This window comes from Cataglyphis hispanica, chromosome 20 (assembly GCF_021464435.1).
Source record: "Cataglyphis hispanica isolate Lineage 1 chromosome 20, ULB_Chis1_1.0, whole genome shotgun sequence".
Classification (NCBI taxonomy): domain Eukaryota; kingdom Metazoa; phylum Arthropoda; class Insecta; order Hymenoptera; family Formicidae; genus Cataglyphis; species Cataglyphis hispanica.
Window position 1 is genome coordinate 1,187,681 of NC_065973.1, and position 18,343 is coordinate 1,206,023.

The following is an 18,343-nucleotide window of genomic DNA, read 5'->3' on the forward strand; positions in this document are numbered from 1 at the left end:
CGTCCAATGAAAGATATATTTGTCCACGACTAGTCCACCAATAGGAATTGTAGACTCTGAAAAGTGACATGATCGCTAATGGCCGCCAATGATGAGAATTCCTCGGTATGAGTTGGCAATATCGTTCCGAATTTGATCGAATTACTTGAACGTCTTGAACCTATCATGAATGTGAGCAGTCGATGCGTCGGATACATTAATAACGGTCGTCGTGATAAGTTGAATCGGTTCGCGATTAGCATAAGGATTAGGATGTAGTGCCCAATTGTCCACGTACGCGATCATTAACAAAGTCCGTCGGATTTATCCTCAGTTGTGAGTAACGCCATATTTATTATTCTCCTAATAAGGCTTATTATGGCGTTTTTGAATCGACGCATAGTTGATAAACACATCGTCTATGGCGGCGCGATTACATCTTGTATTTTATTTATATATATTTTGGACTTACTGGATGTCTTGTTCGGATCGAGAATCGAAATAACTGTCTAATTTCAGAATTTAGAACTTTTTATACTACGCGAGAATAAAGACCGATGATCACATTTCATCAGGATCTTTATATCCCGTGTCTCTGTACATCAACAAGTCTAAATTCAACGAAATTATATGCGGTTCTCAGTTCCTCCTTTTAAGCATAGCTTAAATTAACTTCTTTCAGAGGCATATTTCTTTAGAAGATATTAAAATTGTGTTGAAAACTTTAATATCAATATAATCGCAACATAAAGAACATTTAAATTATATTAAGATTGTTCCTACTAATTTTTTTATTTTTAAAGATCTCGCTTTAATACTAGAATCATGGAACAAATGACTGTTATGGATATTACATCTGAAAAATATTGATTTTTATATTTTTGAGGTATGGTATATGTAACACAAATTTATTTAAGGGAGAAATAATATATTGTTTCATTTGTTGATGTCTCTAATCACACGAGTCATTTCTCAGAAGTTTTATGGCTAATCTGATTCTATTTGAGTTATGTGTGATATATTCTGCATTTCTAATGCTATTATATGTTGCAAAAATACTTGTGTGACAGTTTTTTGCCACACTTTGGACAAGCCGAAATATATTGCATAATTTTATATAGCTTGTTGTACAACTTGTTAGCCATTTTGTTAAGTTTTTATTGTATTATTGAATGTGTCTAAAAAAACTGAATTTGCATTTAAGATTTATAATAAGATTATATTAATAAACAATATACATCTTATTATACGCATAATGTATAATTTAATTAAATTGTATACATCATATATATATATATGATCTGATATAATTTCTATGATATTTTTCATATGATTCTGCATATTTTGCAAGAAATTCTGAAACTTGATTTTTATGTTATTATATTAATGTATCATTGGCACCAAACAATAAGGTACTTTAATTCTAGTGGTTTTCAACACATATTCTCTGATATCTAATGGGAAAATTTGTTTTTTGAGAACAAAAGTATTGTGAGAAATTCTAAAAAAACATTTTTTTTATTGGATACTGGATGTATTTCAAAAAACCATCAGACAAAAGTATCTTAATCTTTTTGGAGTCAATTGTATCTACGACATGATATCTACAGCGTATCTGAAAAATTTCTATAGAAACTTTGCTATATTTTATTAAAATCATACTAATGAAAAAAATGTTATTTAAATGAAGATCTACAAATGCATTCTTCCAGATTACAGATATTACGTAAGCATTATTGGAAACATACTACATCATCTGAATAAATTCTCAAATATACAAACATTATTGTTCAAATACTGTAGCAAAATATAGTTAAATATCAAATAATGATAGAAATGATATAATGCTTTTAATACATGCTCTTAAGATGAAGTATGTACTATTTGTATTATTATTTGGTATCTGTTTCTTTTTTTTTACATTTGACTATGATATTTGAGCATTATCAGATAGTAGTTTATTTAATTTATTCAGATGTTGCAGTTTTTCTAATGTAATCTGCAATTCAGAAAGAATACATTTGCATATTTGTGTAACATTTGCTTATCGTTACAATGAACAGAATACCTTTGTAAAGTTTGATCAGTTATTTTAGGAATACACTCTTTGTATGTATTTAAATATTCGTAGAACATTTACTACAATTTGGGAGAAAATGAATTTAATATTATTATCATATATGTTATTATATCTCTTTGACAGAATAATTTAGAATGTATAAAGTTATTTAACAAATAATTAGAGAGATTATTACTTATATAAGATATATATATATATATATATATATATATATATATATATATATATTTGTGTCTCTACTCCATATAAATATATGGAATAATAATGATACAATTTCCTATCATGCTTTTTGAAACTATTATTCATTAATATTTTGCATGAAAAATTACCGAGCGCATTATAAAATGCAAAAATTGTGTTTATACATGAAGTTTATCAACTTGCTGCATTAGACACTGCAGATTTTAATAGCAAATTTCGAGACTCTTCTTTGTAAAGAAAGTCTAGAACTCTTTTTAATCTGTGCTACTTTATGCATGATCTTCTTGATACATTGAACAAGATGGATTATAGTTTGGATTTTATTTGTCAGATTATACTTCTGACATAAAATCAACAAAAAAATATGCGAATTTTAATCAAAGATTTATCGATTGATAATATTTATTCATGTTTACATATTTTCATACATCTGTTTATAAAGTGACATTATTATGAAATTTACGAAAGTTTTATTACTATTTTGACAATTTTTTAAACTGCATTATACTGCGTTATGATGCAGTTGCATATCTCGTATTACTATAAATATATTAAATGTATTTTATATACATATATAGTTTTATATTGAATTTTAAGCAGTTCTGCGAAATAATTATGTGTACATTTTATTTTTATAGAAATATATACATTTATAAGCAAGAATATATACTGATATGCTGCAATATTTGTTGGCATTAGTATGCTATCATATCTTTTGACATTACAATCAATAAATAATTTTTAATATAGTTTTGTTATATATATATATATATATATATATATATATATACATACATACATACATACACACACACATACACACAATTTGTATTTACTATATTTAGCTATTGCCTTTGCATTGTGTAAGAACTAAATTAAAGAAAAATTATAAAATATGTGTGCTTACAGCTACGATGAATAAAATATAAATTTTTTTTTAAATACCAAATAGCCAAAATCCTAGAACGGACTACGGCCTTTAGAGCAAACTAGCAAATCACTTGCTAGTCTGACAGGATTCAAAAATGCAAAATTGGAATCAATGGCAGCTGTCAGCTGGTGCTGTTACAACTCCAGTGCCACAGCCACCAGTTGGCTATGCTGCAGCAGCTGGCGCAGATCCTATAACTCTGATGCAAAGTTATATGCAATATTATAATCAACCAGTAAGTACAATTTTAAGTAAAGATATTAATTTTATATATATATATATATATATATATATATATATATATATAATTTATTAATAAGTTGGTCAAGATTATGATTGATTTTTATGTGTGTAATGCATTTAGTTATAATATATAATAATATATAATATTAATAATATAATGATATAATTAATGATATAATAGATTATTGTATATGTGTACATATATTGATTTGTATAAGAATAAATTAAATACGAATTGAACAAAACGATTTATACTTTTCAGTCTTTTATATTAAAGCAGTGTAAAAGACTTTTTTATTACTACTAAATTTTATTTTTAAATTATTAATTTTATAGAAATTAGATTGAAAAAGTTCTTAATTGAGAGAAGTGTTAAAATCAGTGATTATTTTTTTTTTATTGATAAAAATTGCAATTTATTTCTGAAATTTTTATCATTATAATTTTATTATTTTGAAATTATTATTTAAATTATTTTTAGCATTATTTTTTTTCTCTTAATTTAATTTTTTCTCAATTATGATAAATTTTTAGCATCAATGTAACAAGCTTTTATATTAATCAGTTATGTGTGATAATTATTTTATAACTTATTATTTTATACATTGGCATATATAATATATAATATTAATCTTTATCAGGCACCCAGTGGATATTCACCAGAACAATGGGCAGCTGCACAACAGCAAGGTTGGGCTCAATGGCAACAATGGCAACAACAATACCAACAATGGCAAGCACAATATGGTGACAAGGTATAATATAAAAGAATATATAATTATATGAATAATATTTAATAAATAAGCAAAAATATAATTTAGAGCAAAATTATTTTGTATAAAATTATCATAAAAAGATGGAATATTAAAGCAAATATCTTTCTTGCTCATTATATATATATATGTATATATATATATATATATATATATATATATATATATATATATATATGTAATGAGCAAGAAAGATATTTGCTTTAATATTCCATCTTTTTTATGATAATTTTATACAAAAATAATTTTGCTCTAAATTATATTTTTTTTTGCTGATACCAATAAAATTAATATGGTTTAATAGAAACATTTTGTAAGCTCTTTTTAAATGGATAAGAGATGTTTAAAGAGTTTTCTTAATAAAAATTAAAAGATTTAGAAAGTTGTAAGAAGTTAATAAAGATTTACAGTCCTATTTTTTTCAGCTTTTTCTATATTAAAAAGATGCACTTTTACAAAAAGTGCTTTAGTTATTAAACATTAATGCATTAGCAAATAATATATTCTAATAGAAAAACTATAATGGAACTTTAACTTTGCAATATAATATTTTTTCTTTCTTATATAAAATTATTTTTTAAAAGGGAGATAAGATATAAATTTTTTTTACTTATTGCACACGTTTCCAATTTTTTTTAATTTTTTAAATTATTTTTTATTATTTAATAATATATAAAACTGCAAAAATTTAATTTAATTTTAGATATATTAAGTTGTGCCTTTTATTTATATCATATATTAGTACAAATAAGACTAGTATGTTTTGATGAAAATAGTTTGCAAATACAATAATTCCTTTATTTAAAATTATATAAGAAGAATAAATAAAATGTACAGATATATGTTTTTTACATTTGTATTTGTGTAATTTTTTTTTATTGTTCACTAATATTATAAAAGTTTTAGCAATTTATATGTTCAAAAAATGTTTGTAAAGACATTGTATATGCTTGGACTCATTAATTTTTATTGATAAAAATTTTTTTTTAGTACCAGGAGACGATGAAGCATTTATCTGCGCAGAATATGAATTTGACAGGCCAAATGCAACTGCCATCAAATGTACAGCCACCGCCTCTCCCCAAAGAGGATGTGCGACCTCCATTACCTTCTGCAACCACAAATACATATCAGTTTGCAAATATGCCACCTCCACATCAAAATAATCTTCCATTATTTCCCACGAAAGAACCTGCCAATAAAACAATATCACAAGTGAATGTGACAAACTATCCTACGAATCCACCGCTACCTACGAGTCAGCCACCGTTACCATCGGAAATCGGCGAGAATAGGGAAAGTATCTCGTTTGAAAAATGCGCTAGTAATGTAATTAGTGAATCCAATAGTGCTAAAAAGTTAAATCTCGAAGTTGAGGAATTGACTGAATCTGAGAAAATATTTGATGAACAGTTCCAACAGTGGGAAGAGCAGTTTAATAAGTGGAAGCAACAGAATGTCAATCATCCAGACAAGGTAAGTAACGCTACAATGTATATGTTTGACACTTTAATATGCATAAAGTTACTATAAAATATTAAAAATGGATATTTTATTAAAAAGTTATAATTATTTAAATTAGTAGATATATTTTTAATGAATTGTATTTTTGTGTAAGTCAAAAATACTGACTAAATTTATTTGATATTCTAAGATATTAAAATGGATGAGCTATGTGTACATTGCAAGTAAAAAAAGTTGACAATTTCTATGAGAATTAAATTATCATCCTCAATTTTCAGACTCAATACCAGCAATACGAAGCAAAATGGACATCGTGGCGAGAGAAATTGATTGAAAGGCGCGAGCAAATGCGTAAAAAACGCGAACAACAGAAACAAGTCGCCGTGAAAGCGGAAGCTGAAAAAAATAAGAACATATCTGGCGACGACAAAATATTAAATATTTTATCAAACACCGAAAATCAACGATTAATTAACAATCTATTGGGTATCGGGCAAACGCTGGGTTTGACAGGAAAACAAAACACTACAGCACCTTTACCACCCCCGCCACCACCTCCTCCACCATTACCGGAAACTACAAATTCTAACAATCAACCCACAACTCAAGGAACGCAATCAACTCCGTCACAAGCAAACATGATAAAATCCAATATTGCGCCAGCTTGGTCCAATTCACAACAATGGAGAAATCAGCAGCAATATAATCCCAGAACAGAAGTGCCAGGATATAGTCCAGGGACGCCTACAATGCCTACAATGCCTTTAATGTCTTCAACGCCGGATGTTGGTCTATCTCCAATGATTTCACCAAATTTTGCACAACCACCACCAAATTTGCCAAATAACCTCATGCCAAACTTTTCGCAACCTCCACCAAATTTCTCTAGTAATGATCGACCGCAATTGCAAAATGTGCGACCGCCAGGTCCAGTAAATACAAAAGATTGTCCTCCATTTAGTTCGGCTGATCCTTCGAATATGGACATGCGTTTTATTCATCCAAATGATCGATTATCTCACAGTTTTGATGGACAACCCAACTTTCGAAGAGGCGATCAGGAACGTTTTGGATCAGAAGTTAATATCAATCCAAATTTAAACGAGCAAGATCAGTTTAAAACTACCGATACTTTTGACAAAATTGAAGCGCAACGTTTTAGAAGAGGTGATAGAAATTACAGTGACTTCGGGAATAATCAATTGAATTCACAGGATAATTTTAATTTAAATAACGAGCAATTTGGACCGACAAATGACCGTTTAGGAACAGGAAATGATCGTTTTAACAGAGAAAATAATAGATTTGGACCGATGGGAAATGACAGGTTCTTATCAGGAGGCGACCGGTTTGGATCAAATAATGATCGACTTGCTCCAGGATCAGATCGATTCGGTAACGAATGGCTTGGACCGGAAGGCGATCGATTTAGAGCAGGAATTGATCGGTTTGGGATGGATAAAGATCGCCGTGGACTTGCAAACGATCGATTTGGTCCAGATAATGAACGATTTCCACCGGATCGATTTGCATCAAGTGCTGAACGATTTACTCCAGGATTGGGGACTGATCGTTTCTCCTCTGGCAACGATCGTTTTGGACTCAACAGCGAATATTTTCGCTCAAACGATCGATTCAGCAAAGGTAATACAGATTATTTTGATTCAAAGGACGTTACAGATCATAGACGAGATAATTTCGGTACTAATCCTCGAGGTTTCAATCGAAATCCATCATTCAGTCCACCGAATGAGCTATCACCGGAGCTGAAAAAACTCATGGAAAAGCGGAAAGCCGCCGGGGACGTATTCAGACCTAGTTTCATCGATTCTGACAAATCTAGTAGTGTCGGTTCTCTCAGTGAAAGCTTTAAGAAGATCGCCGGTGATTCACCTTTTAGAAGCTCCTTTGATCTTCAAAAGAATCTACCAAATCGTAGCGGACCAATCTCGAACTTCTCAAGCAGTGGACCGTCTAATTTTCAATTACATTCCGATTTAGGACAGATTTCCACTCCATATGCTCCACGTCACCCTTTTAGGAGTGATAATGAACCTCCTTTCAGAGGACCGTTAGACAATTTTGCTAAACATCCTAAAGATTATAATGAACGAGGGAATGATATGGAACTTAGAATACATCCTAATCAATCGCAACCAATCAATATTCAATCTCAAGTTCCAGTTAAACATCCCGGTGACATTGAAACTACTGATTCTAATCCTTTAATACAAACTGATAATATTGCAGATTCAAAGAATGCAGAAGCTATACAAGTAAATGAGACTGATAATACTAATGAGCAGAAAAATCTTATTATTTCTGAAGATAATTCAAAGAAGGTTGACACAGAGGAGAGCAAACTTCTCAGCACTGATACTCTCTTGCAGCAGGAGGATAAGGAGCATGATAATAATCAGACACAAAGTAATGCTGAAAAAATAGAAGAATCTAGAAACAATAACGATAGCGATATTAAAAAACCTGAAAGCTTGCCCTTCATGGGTGAAAATGATCCAAGACCGGAAGATTTGAATATTGAACCACCGCCAGAACTGCCCAATTTGTGTCTTATTTCTACGAACTCCAATCAGAACGCGCCACTCAATTCGATCGAAGATTTTGATAAAAAAGGCCCGGCTGGTAACAAATTCGATACGCGTTTTGATCGTAATTTTGGATTTAGAGGGATGGAATTGAAGTCTGGCGCACCATTTGAACCTCGAGGATCGCCGATGTCTGCTCCTAGAGGTCTTCACACATTTCCAACGGGTTCGAGTACGTTTCAGCCGCAAGGTTCTATAAACACACAATTGGATCTGCGAGGTTCCAATGATGGTCACGTTGGGCCTAATGCATCCAATGAAAGTCGAGTCAATTCTGGAATATCCAACGATGAACAATTTAGTGAACGAGGTCGTAACGACCAATCTGAAGCGCTCAACAGCGGACAGTTCGGTTCACGAGATGTCATGGACAGGCAGTTTGACCAATTTGGCTCGAAAACACTAGGAAATGGAAAATTTGGCAGACCTACCGATCTGCAGTTTAGGCCAAGAGGCCCAATTGATTCGTCGTTTCCTCCGCGAAATCCTTTTGGTCCCAGAGGCAATGAAATGCAGTTCAGACCTAGAGGCATTAATGATCGTTTGGATTCTCGAACAATCTTTGAAGGACCATTTGGTCCGCGAGGACTTAACGATGGGTCATTCGAGCGAATGAGCGGACCCAATGATAGTTTTCTTAATACTCGACATCTTATTGATCCGCAACACGGCCCTATGGGTCCTAACAGATTCGGTAGAATGAATGAGGTATCATTCGATAAGAGACCTCCCTTTGATAATAGCGGAGTTTTTGGATTTCCTGGCGAAAGATCGCTTGGTCCTCGAATGTCCAACGAAGGACCACTTGGTCTTCGTGGTTCTAATGATATTTCACTCGGATCTCGCGATTCAAATGACGCTCTTCTTCAACGTAATTCGAATTTCAACGAGAATCAACTCGAATCTCGAGATTCTAACAATGGGTCTTTCGAACCGTCAAACTTCAAAGCGAGAGGATCCCTAAGCGACACTAACAATGCAAGTTTCCCATCTCGGAGCGATTCTTTTCATAATCGTAGCGATTACATGCGTAGGAATTCTTACAATCCTAGAAGAGAACAGTTTGAAGATAATATTTCTGCTAAGAAGGCCAGGTATGAGAGCCCAAAACCGGCCGATGAGTTTACTAGAAGCTGTCCAGAGAACGAGAATATTGACATAGAAATGCGAAAGGATAAGACAACTGAGTATGCTGGAAATACATCTAATCTTCACAAAAAAGAATTAGAGATCGTACCTCGTCCAAGATATGGGCCTAATGATACTTGGAAGGATAAGTTTGGCAACGATTTAAGGCCCGATATAACTCAACAAAACATCGATAGTAATGTTCCAAATATGTTTGATGAGAAATTGAAATCGGAAAAGATCACAACCGAACCGAAGACGGTGGGCGATTACAGGCCACAACACAACGAATCTGCGGCCAGTCCTGCGGATTTCCAGAAGAAACATTCCTCTAACTTGTTTATGAAGCGATCACAATTGAGAACTAGTCAAGATTTTTGCGTGCAGAGACAGTTCAATTATAATCACGGCGAAATTGATAAGAAGTTTGTTGAACCACTTAATTTTACTCCGATGAAGGTAATCGATTATGGACACGCATCTCGTCTGTCAATTACGGATCAGCATTTATCACCTGTTCAGTGCTTCGATTATGGTCACGGCAATCAGAAATCGGTGGTCCTGGATCGTGAGCAGCATCAACAACAGCATCATCATCATCATTATGCGAAAAAAGATGTTAAGAACTGGATGGAAAACGAAGAAAATTTGAAGGAGTACACTGAGAAAGGATATGTAGAAAAAACGAGGAAGTATGAGAACTACGATGCGCGTAGATCGACAGATTATAACAAACGAAAGGAACATGATTGGCAATCGAGTGATAAAATGTATGAAGCCGAAAGAAAAGAGAACGATGACTGTAAAGAGAAAGGATACAATCCCAAATCGGAAATTTTTGAACGTAATTCTAGTAACGATCAGAACGATCTATATCAAAGCGATCGAAGCATTAACAAAGGTAATTTTTATTTCAAGTAATCTTCACGTTCTTATATCAGTTTATATAATTAATTTATAATCATTTATATTTATACTTGATATAAATACTTATCACTTTATATTTAATATTAACGAAGCTTTGGTAAAAAAAAACTAACACAACAAACGTAAGAAAGACTTAAGCAGAAAGCGAATCACAGTCAAGCATTTTCTTTGGTCCGATGTAACATTTCAAGAATATTAAATTATAATTGATTGATTCACTTAGTACTCACTGTTTAAATTCTTTGGCTTATCAGATTTTATTTATTAGAGGTGAATTAAAAGTTATCGAAATTTTATTCCAAAACCATATAAGATCTGCCAAAATTCTTGTCCAAATCAATGTATTTTACTTTATTAACGTATACTACTAATCGGATTGATAAAAAAATATTATTAACAAACGTAAAGAGAGCATTTAGAATATGTTTGAAAAGTTTGCAATGGTGATTTATATGTATATTATTGTAATATTGAAATATTAAACTTTTTATATTAAGCTTACATTGAGCTTCATTATCTTATTTTTTGGATATAGAACGGGTTCAAGAGATACGCGAAAATTCCCGAAAGGAAACGAATAAAGACAATGACAAAGATGATAACAGGTATCATGGAAACATTATTTTATCCTATTTTTTATAATAATGGTTATAGAAATTACTATATAATATAAAAATATATTATATAGTTATCGCGTAAAAAATAATGTGTATGAAATGAAATTTATGCAATATATTTGTTTTGAATATGGCATTCTTTAGATCGAAAGGAAGTGTTAACTGGCAGGAGAGTACGAACAAGAACGTCGTAGACACAAAGCTACAAGAAACCAGGTATGTTACATTATTTCTTGAATCCATTGTAGAAATTTTTATTCTACAAATTTAATCTCAGACATTAGTTAAACAAAATCGATACATTCAAAAGAATAGCAATTTTTAAACATTTTATAGGAAAAATTATATTATATGTGGAAAATTAATAAATATTATATATAAACGTGTAGGATTAGAGGTATTTATATATTATATATATTATATATCTTATATATATATATAAGATATATAATATTATATATATTATATATATTTATATATTATATATTATATATCTATTATTAACAATATAATATAATATATATATATATATATATATATATATATATATATAAATTAATCATATTCAAACTTATTTAAAATAAGATAGAGAATTATAATATTATTAAATTTATTTAAACATTTAAATTTTAGAAATATTTTTCTCTCACGCTGATTTTCACAGATCTTTTCGATTACAAGCTATGCATACAATATCGTTGAACTTTTATGAGGATTTTTATTATGTCCTATTATATAAATATGTATATATATATATATATATATATATATATATATATATATATATATATATTGCGCATATGCAATTGTGCATTTGCTGCAACACGAATTACGTATATTATTTGATTACAAGCTATATATATAATATATAAGAGAGTTACTTCTGATTTTTCACTTCTGGCATCATAATATGCTATGGCTGCAGTAAGATGCCAGAAGCCTTAAAAGCTACTTTATTTTATGTTCTACAATATTTTGTAATTTATTGAAACGGATTATCTGGATACCCGAATTTGAGTAAAATCAAATAATAATTATTTTACATAATTCGGATATATGCAAATATTAATAAAATCCGAATTATATTTTTATGGGTTTGATGTATAGATGTAACAGATATATAAAATTTAGTATGTCTGTGTTATGGTCATTTTGCATAAAGTTTCGCACAATTATGCATAGTCACCGAAGATTATACATTTCTAATACACATCCTGTAAATGTGATAAGCAAAGTTGGTTTAATGTAAATTTTTTTTTTTTTGTAAAAATCTATAGTGAATAAGGCAGGCCACGCTTTCGTAAAAGTGAGTATGATTTTAAAAATCAACATTTATGCCAAATTTTTATTATGGCTCTCACACAATAAGATATGCGCACAAGTGTTATTTTCTATAATAAATGTTTTATATCTTATTGCTTACTATAAGATTACTCATAATTTTTGCCTACAGTATCACACAGATTTCTGATACTTTTATATCTGACAAATTGAGTACTTACAATTCTCGTAATATGCCATTTTATATACAACATGGAACTTGTATATTGAATTTTTCATGTTTTATCTCTGACTCTTCTTAAGCTTTTGAATTTGACTTCTCTGTAACAATTGTGGTATTTATATTAATATAGTTACTCTCTTAATAGAGAAGATAATATGCATAATATGCATTATGATTGTTCATAACAGATACATTATCTCTGACAAAAACTGGATTTTTTATAATAAACGATATTTATTATAAATTGTTATTATATATATATTGCGTTTTTGCTTGTGAGATACTTATATGTTATTTCATTCTTTATAATGAATTTCTCATATTTTATTACTCATTATGGGATAGTTATAATTTTAATTATATTTAGTATCAATATCTTTGCAATGAAATTGTCATATTTTATGTCTGACAGAGAGTGTGTTTATTTATCTATTTTTATTATAAATATTACAATTAAAATTTCTTTATTATATTAAATTGATCAGAATTTATTCGTTTTTTTTTGTTTATTTATACAAAAAGCAGAAAAAACGAGTTTTTTTGAGCAATCTGATATAATAATCATAAGTATGATCGTGTTTATTTTATTAAAAGATAAATTTTTGTTACAGTCTTCCCCTAGAAACAAAGAAAAATGTTGTGGAATCAACTACAAAAACTCTCGAATTGGCAAAAATGCCAAACTACACGATGGTCGATGATCTACTGTGCCCACCGGGTCGCCAGAACAGACCATTAAAAATAGCTATTATTCTCAGAGGACCACCTGGTAGTGGCAAATCTTTCGTGGCTAAACTTATTAAGGTGCATTAATAAATGTTTAAATATTACGTGTATTAATAAAAATATTAATAAAATATTAATAAAATTTTTATTGATATATTAGATCTTCTTGCAAAAGATATACATATTATGTATTGAATATTTTATTCAATTATTATATCACATATATGTACTTCCTATTTATAAAAATTTATAAAAATATAATTTATATAAATATAATTTATTTAATTAACTTAATTTTTTTCTGTGCAGGATAAAGAAGTTGAACAAGGTGGCTCTGCGCCGAGAATATTGAGTTTAGATGATTATTTCCTTGTCGAGAAAGAAATAGAGACTAAGGATGATAATGGAAAAAAAGTTACAGTGAAGGTACAATATTTAGCTTTGTGATATAAAATAACTTGAAACTGACAACTATTTTTATTTAAAGAGTATATGATAATCACATTTATATTATATAAAATTTATAATAATATCAATAAAATTTATAATATTAAATTTATTAAAAATATTTTAGTTATAAATATTATATAGGTACAAATATATATACACCATTATAAAAAATAAAATTATTAATTATTAATTAATTATTTTTGAAAAGAGGTTTGGAATTCTGTACATAAAAAATGTATGAAAAAAAAAGAAATAATGATCATTTGATATGTGATTGTTAATAATTGTAATAGGTAATTTCGATAAATAAAGAATAGAGTGTATCGTTTTTCTTGTAATATCTGACGAATATAAATTTGTTGGATATAAATATCATGTAAACACAATGCACACATATTCACACATATTTACTATTTTTAACAGGAAATGGTATATGAATATGAAGAAGCTATGGAACAGAGTTACGTAACATCTCTGGTTAAAGCCTTCAAGAAAAATATAACAGACGGATTCTTCAGTTTTATTATATTGGACTGTATTAATGAGAAGATTTCAGATTATGAAGAAATGTGGAGTTTCGCCAAAACAAAAGGCTTTAAAGCAAGTTGTTTTAAATATATATATATATATATATATATATATATATATATATATATATATATATATATATATATAAGATGCTTCAAGAGACAACTGGATATTTGTTTAATATTTTTTTATTAGTATTTTTCATATACTTTTCAATTTGGAATCAATCTTTTTTTAACAAAAATGTCAATATTTACAGTTTATAGAGTAATTAATAATTGGAAATAATAGCTTTTAAATTCTAGTTTTACGAAACTTTTATTTTTTCTTTGCTAATAATAGTAAGAAAGACGGATGATGCTAGGACAGCTCCCAATATCACCTAGATCGAAAACGTTTTTCTGTGCTCTATCTTTGCTAACAGCGATGTTGTCTCTATAAAGGTATATGTATGCGAGATGGAAATGGATCTGCAAATATGCTTGAAAAGGAACATTCACAATCGTACCGAGGACGAAATTAATCGGATTATAGATTACTTTGAACCGACGCCCAGCTATCACCAAAAGTTAGATGTGAACTCGATGTTGCAAGATCAGGCAATAGAAGAGGTAATTTTATTTGCTTTTATAAGAAAGAATTAATATCTGTACATGCTTTGCAATAAAAGATCGTTCTATCATTAGATATTTTTCATAATTGTATATTATAAAATTAGAGTTTTATACATGAATTGATGGTATTGCAAAGTATATCATCTTTTTATCATAGAAAATACACATCTATAAATTATATTTCTAATCAGAAACGTTTTTATTAAAGGTCGATATGGAAGATAGTGAAGAAACGCAAGAGAAATCAATTATCCAAAATGAAGATAGTCAAGATAGCCATGAGGACACTCAAGAAATTGTAATTACATAAAATTAATACTTCTATACTGAGAACTAATTTGTTATTAGTGGTATTCATCAAAACATCAAAATTTAATTTTTATTTTTTCAAAATATTTCTAGAATATTGTATTTAACCATAGTAATCTTTTACTTATATTAATTTTGTTAGAACAGATTCATCGATATTGCCATTGAATTACACAAACTTCAGATAGAGAGAGAAAATATTATTAATTTGAAATTCTCAAACTTAAGTCTTTCAGAAGCAAAACTTTTTGGAAAAAATATTTTATTCTTGCCATATGCATATGCATTATTGTTGTTTTAGGGTGTTAGCAAATGGGAGAAAATGGAAGTTGAAGATAAACTAGGTTAGTAAATTTAAGTTATTTTATACATACTAATTAAATAAATTCTAATGTTCTGTATTTTGTATTTTATATGCATATTTCTTATAATTAGGATTAGGAATATATATATATATATATATATATATATATATATATATATATATATATATATATTGTAAATCTATATCTTTATTTTCTTTGTAATGCAGATCGATTAGATGGTTTAGCAAGAAAGAAAAACGAAACAAAACCTCAAACTATGGAAGATTTTCTTCAAGTTCCTGACTATTATAATATGGAAGACACGTCTGGTAAAAAACGAGTATGTATTATGCAGAATATGTTAAAACAGCCAATTATTCTTCACATTTGCTTTTTTTCTTAAATTTTTTTTCTTAAATCAGCTTTTTTTATCAATTGGGAGATGATTTTATTTTGACAACTATTTGAGATGATTTTACTTTGAAAACTATTTGAGCATATTATTTATTCACTTGCATTATTTTAATTTTTTATTATATTTTATATTGTATTGTATTTCATTTATAATTCGATTTTAAATTAAAATTTCTTTAAAATTTTCTCTTGCTTCTCAATTTTATCATATCAAGTTAGAAATGAGATATTTTTGTTTACAGGTACGTTGGGCTGATCTAGAAGAACGTAAGGAGCAGGAGAAAATGCGCGCCGTTGGATTTGTTGTCGGACATACTAATTGGGATCGAATGATGGATCCTACAAAAGGCGGAAGCGCTTTAACACGTACAAAGTACATATGATTTAAATTCACTTCTAGAGCGTATATCCGACGATAGAATAAAATAAGATAGCGCTTATTAATCGCTTTTTCCACGAGCTCCTCTCTTCCACGCTTTTTCCTTTTTATAAATTTTAATTTTAATTTACATATATGCATAGAAAAGAAAATCTGTAATATTTTGCACATTTAAACATTTTTTTCATAGCCTGATTGTTTATTCGGAAACTTTCAGCTTCGGCATGTTGATCAAACAGTCTCTTACTTTCATCGGTCTTTATTTTTTTTAGTTGAACCAAATGATATTTTTGCATGGAATTCCAAAGAGTTTGTAAAAGAAAATTATTTAAATATATATATATATATATATATATATATATATATATATATATATATAATTATATTGTATAGATAAAAAAAATAATTTGATAGGCTGATTATATAAGCAAATGATATAGTTATAGCTCTGATTTGTTACGATGACAGTAATTAAATCTACTTGTTTCAATTTAATGCAGATCTTGATCACATTGACTCTACTGGTTATTCAAGTTGACCATCATATCTATCGATTTTGCCCTGAAGTGAATTCCACTATCGGTATTTTAATACGTGAGCCCATGTTGAAACAGCAGAAACAAAAGTTTTCACTCATCGTTTCGTCGTGTACGCCGAGCTATAAGAAACCATAGACATAAATATATTATACATTATATATTTGTGTGAGAAACGAATTATCCACAAATATATCATTATTTTACGTATCATCATTGTTATTTAATCATAAAGTTATTATTGCTTATTGAGATAAAAGAAATATCACCGACAAGAGATCGATGGTTTTTAGCGTGAGAAAAAAAAAAGCTGCTTGCTACTGTAGGTAAGTAAAGTAAGTTTTTGCATTGTCGACAATTGGTACAATAATATTAATGTTTAGTTTGTTGTTCTTGAGGAGTTACATAAAACATCTATATATTTTCGATAAAACGAAATAAGTAAATGAACTATAATAAAATAACCGTATGAATTAAATAACTTTTGTATAATTATCCTTGATGTAACCAAAACAGCCGGTAATGTCATCAATCTTCTTTTATCTTCAAGCCAATTGGGCTCACTTGGTAGTCACGAAAATTTACTCCGCGGTTTTAGCAGAGAAAAGTCTGAGAGGCCACACCGCCGTTTTTTGAAAGGCGCTTTTTCTGATATAACAGCGTCAACTAAATCCATTTTAGAGTCGGAATTATATAGCCAAATTTATTTTTTGATACCATTAATCGTTTAATGCAATTCATGCTAAATATTTAACTGTATAGATAAAAAATGCGGAAAAATTTATTAATGTTTTATTAGCTGCGCTGATGTCATTTTAATATATACTACAGCGATAATAAATTATAATTGAAGTATTTTTATGTATATATGCGCACGTAAAATGAAATAAATTTTCTTAATAATTTTTTTTAATTTTTAAATATATTACTAGCTTATATTATTAGCTTCATGCATTATTTGGATAATATAAGTCAGACAAAAAAGGCAATACGTCCATCAACAATGTGATAATTTTTTAAAAATTTTAATTCAACTTGACTCCCTCTTTAGTCATTTGGAATAAATTATGAAATTTTTTCTCTCAAACGTCATGAAATAAAATATATTATTTTATTGGAAGACATCTTTTAATCATTTTTTTTCTAAAATTGATTAAATAACTTTCATCGAGAGTTTTCAACATGCAAATTCAATTTGGATAATTGGGCATAAGTTACTTTTTTCTATTTTATGTAAACAATCGATCTTGAACTTATCAAATGATAAAAGGGAAGTTCACGATATTATTAAGTACACAATCTTACTTCTTGCGAGATTAGTTACTTCATTGGAAATGTTATCTGACAATATTGAGCCCGACATAATGTAATTTGACGCACTTTTCTTTTTATATCTCAAATTTTTAATATCTCCTAGACATTTAAATTTGATTTGAAATATCTTTGCGATCTGGCTCTTGCCAAAGACTTGCCAAAGACGCGTCCATAGAGTGTTGGTGCCAATCGATGAGCCGGAGTTACAGACTGATGAGAAGACTAAATCAGATTCCTCCATGCGCGAGACCTTCATAGTGCAAGCTATAGTGCCTTACTAATTAAAAGCCGAACTATGCTAGGTAAATGGGCTTG

At 29.1% G+C, this 18,343-nt stretch overlaps 1 protein-coding gene across 2 annotated transcripts; it reads left to right on the forward strand.

Moving 5' to 3' along the window:
• The first annotated feature begins 136 nt into the window (after nucleotides 1–136).
• LOC126856880 (uncharacterized) lies at nucleotides 137–17,181 on the forward strand. Of its 2 annotated transcripts, XM_050605799.1 has the most exons (16): nucleotides 137–315; nucleotides 3,213–3,426; nucleotides 4,076–4,189; nucleotides 5,198–5,683; nucleotides 5,950–10,306; nucleotides 10,868–10,937; nucleotides 11,094–11,165; nucleotides 13,065–13,257; nucleotides 13,489–13,605; nucleotides 14,053–14,229; nucleotides 14,601–14,768; nucleotides 14,980–15,069; nucleotides 15,382–15,424; nucleotides 15,613–15,725; nucleotides 16,042–16,172; nucleotides 16,679–17,181. In XM_050605799.1, the coding sequence occupies exons 2-16, from the start codon at nucleotides 3,286–3,288 to the stop codon at nucleotides 16,683–16,685; spliced, it is 6,279 nt and encodes a 2,092-aa protein (XP_050461756.1). In that variant the 5' UTR covers nucleotides 137–315; nucleotides 3,213–3,285; the 3' UTR covers nucleotides 16,686–17,181. The 2 variants fall into 2 exon arrangements, with proteins under 2 accessions (XP_050461756.1, XP_050461755.1); XM_050605798.1 differs by lacking the exon at nucleotides 16,679–17,181 and having other exon boundaries at nucleotides 16,042–16,239.
• Nucleotides 17,182–18,343: the final 1,162 nt, after the last annotated feature.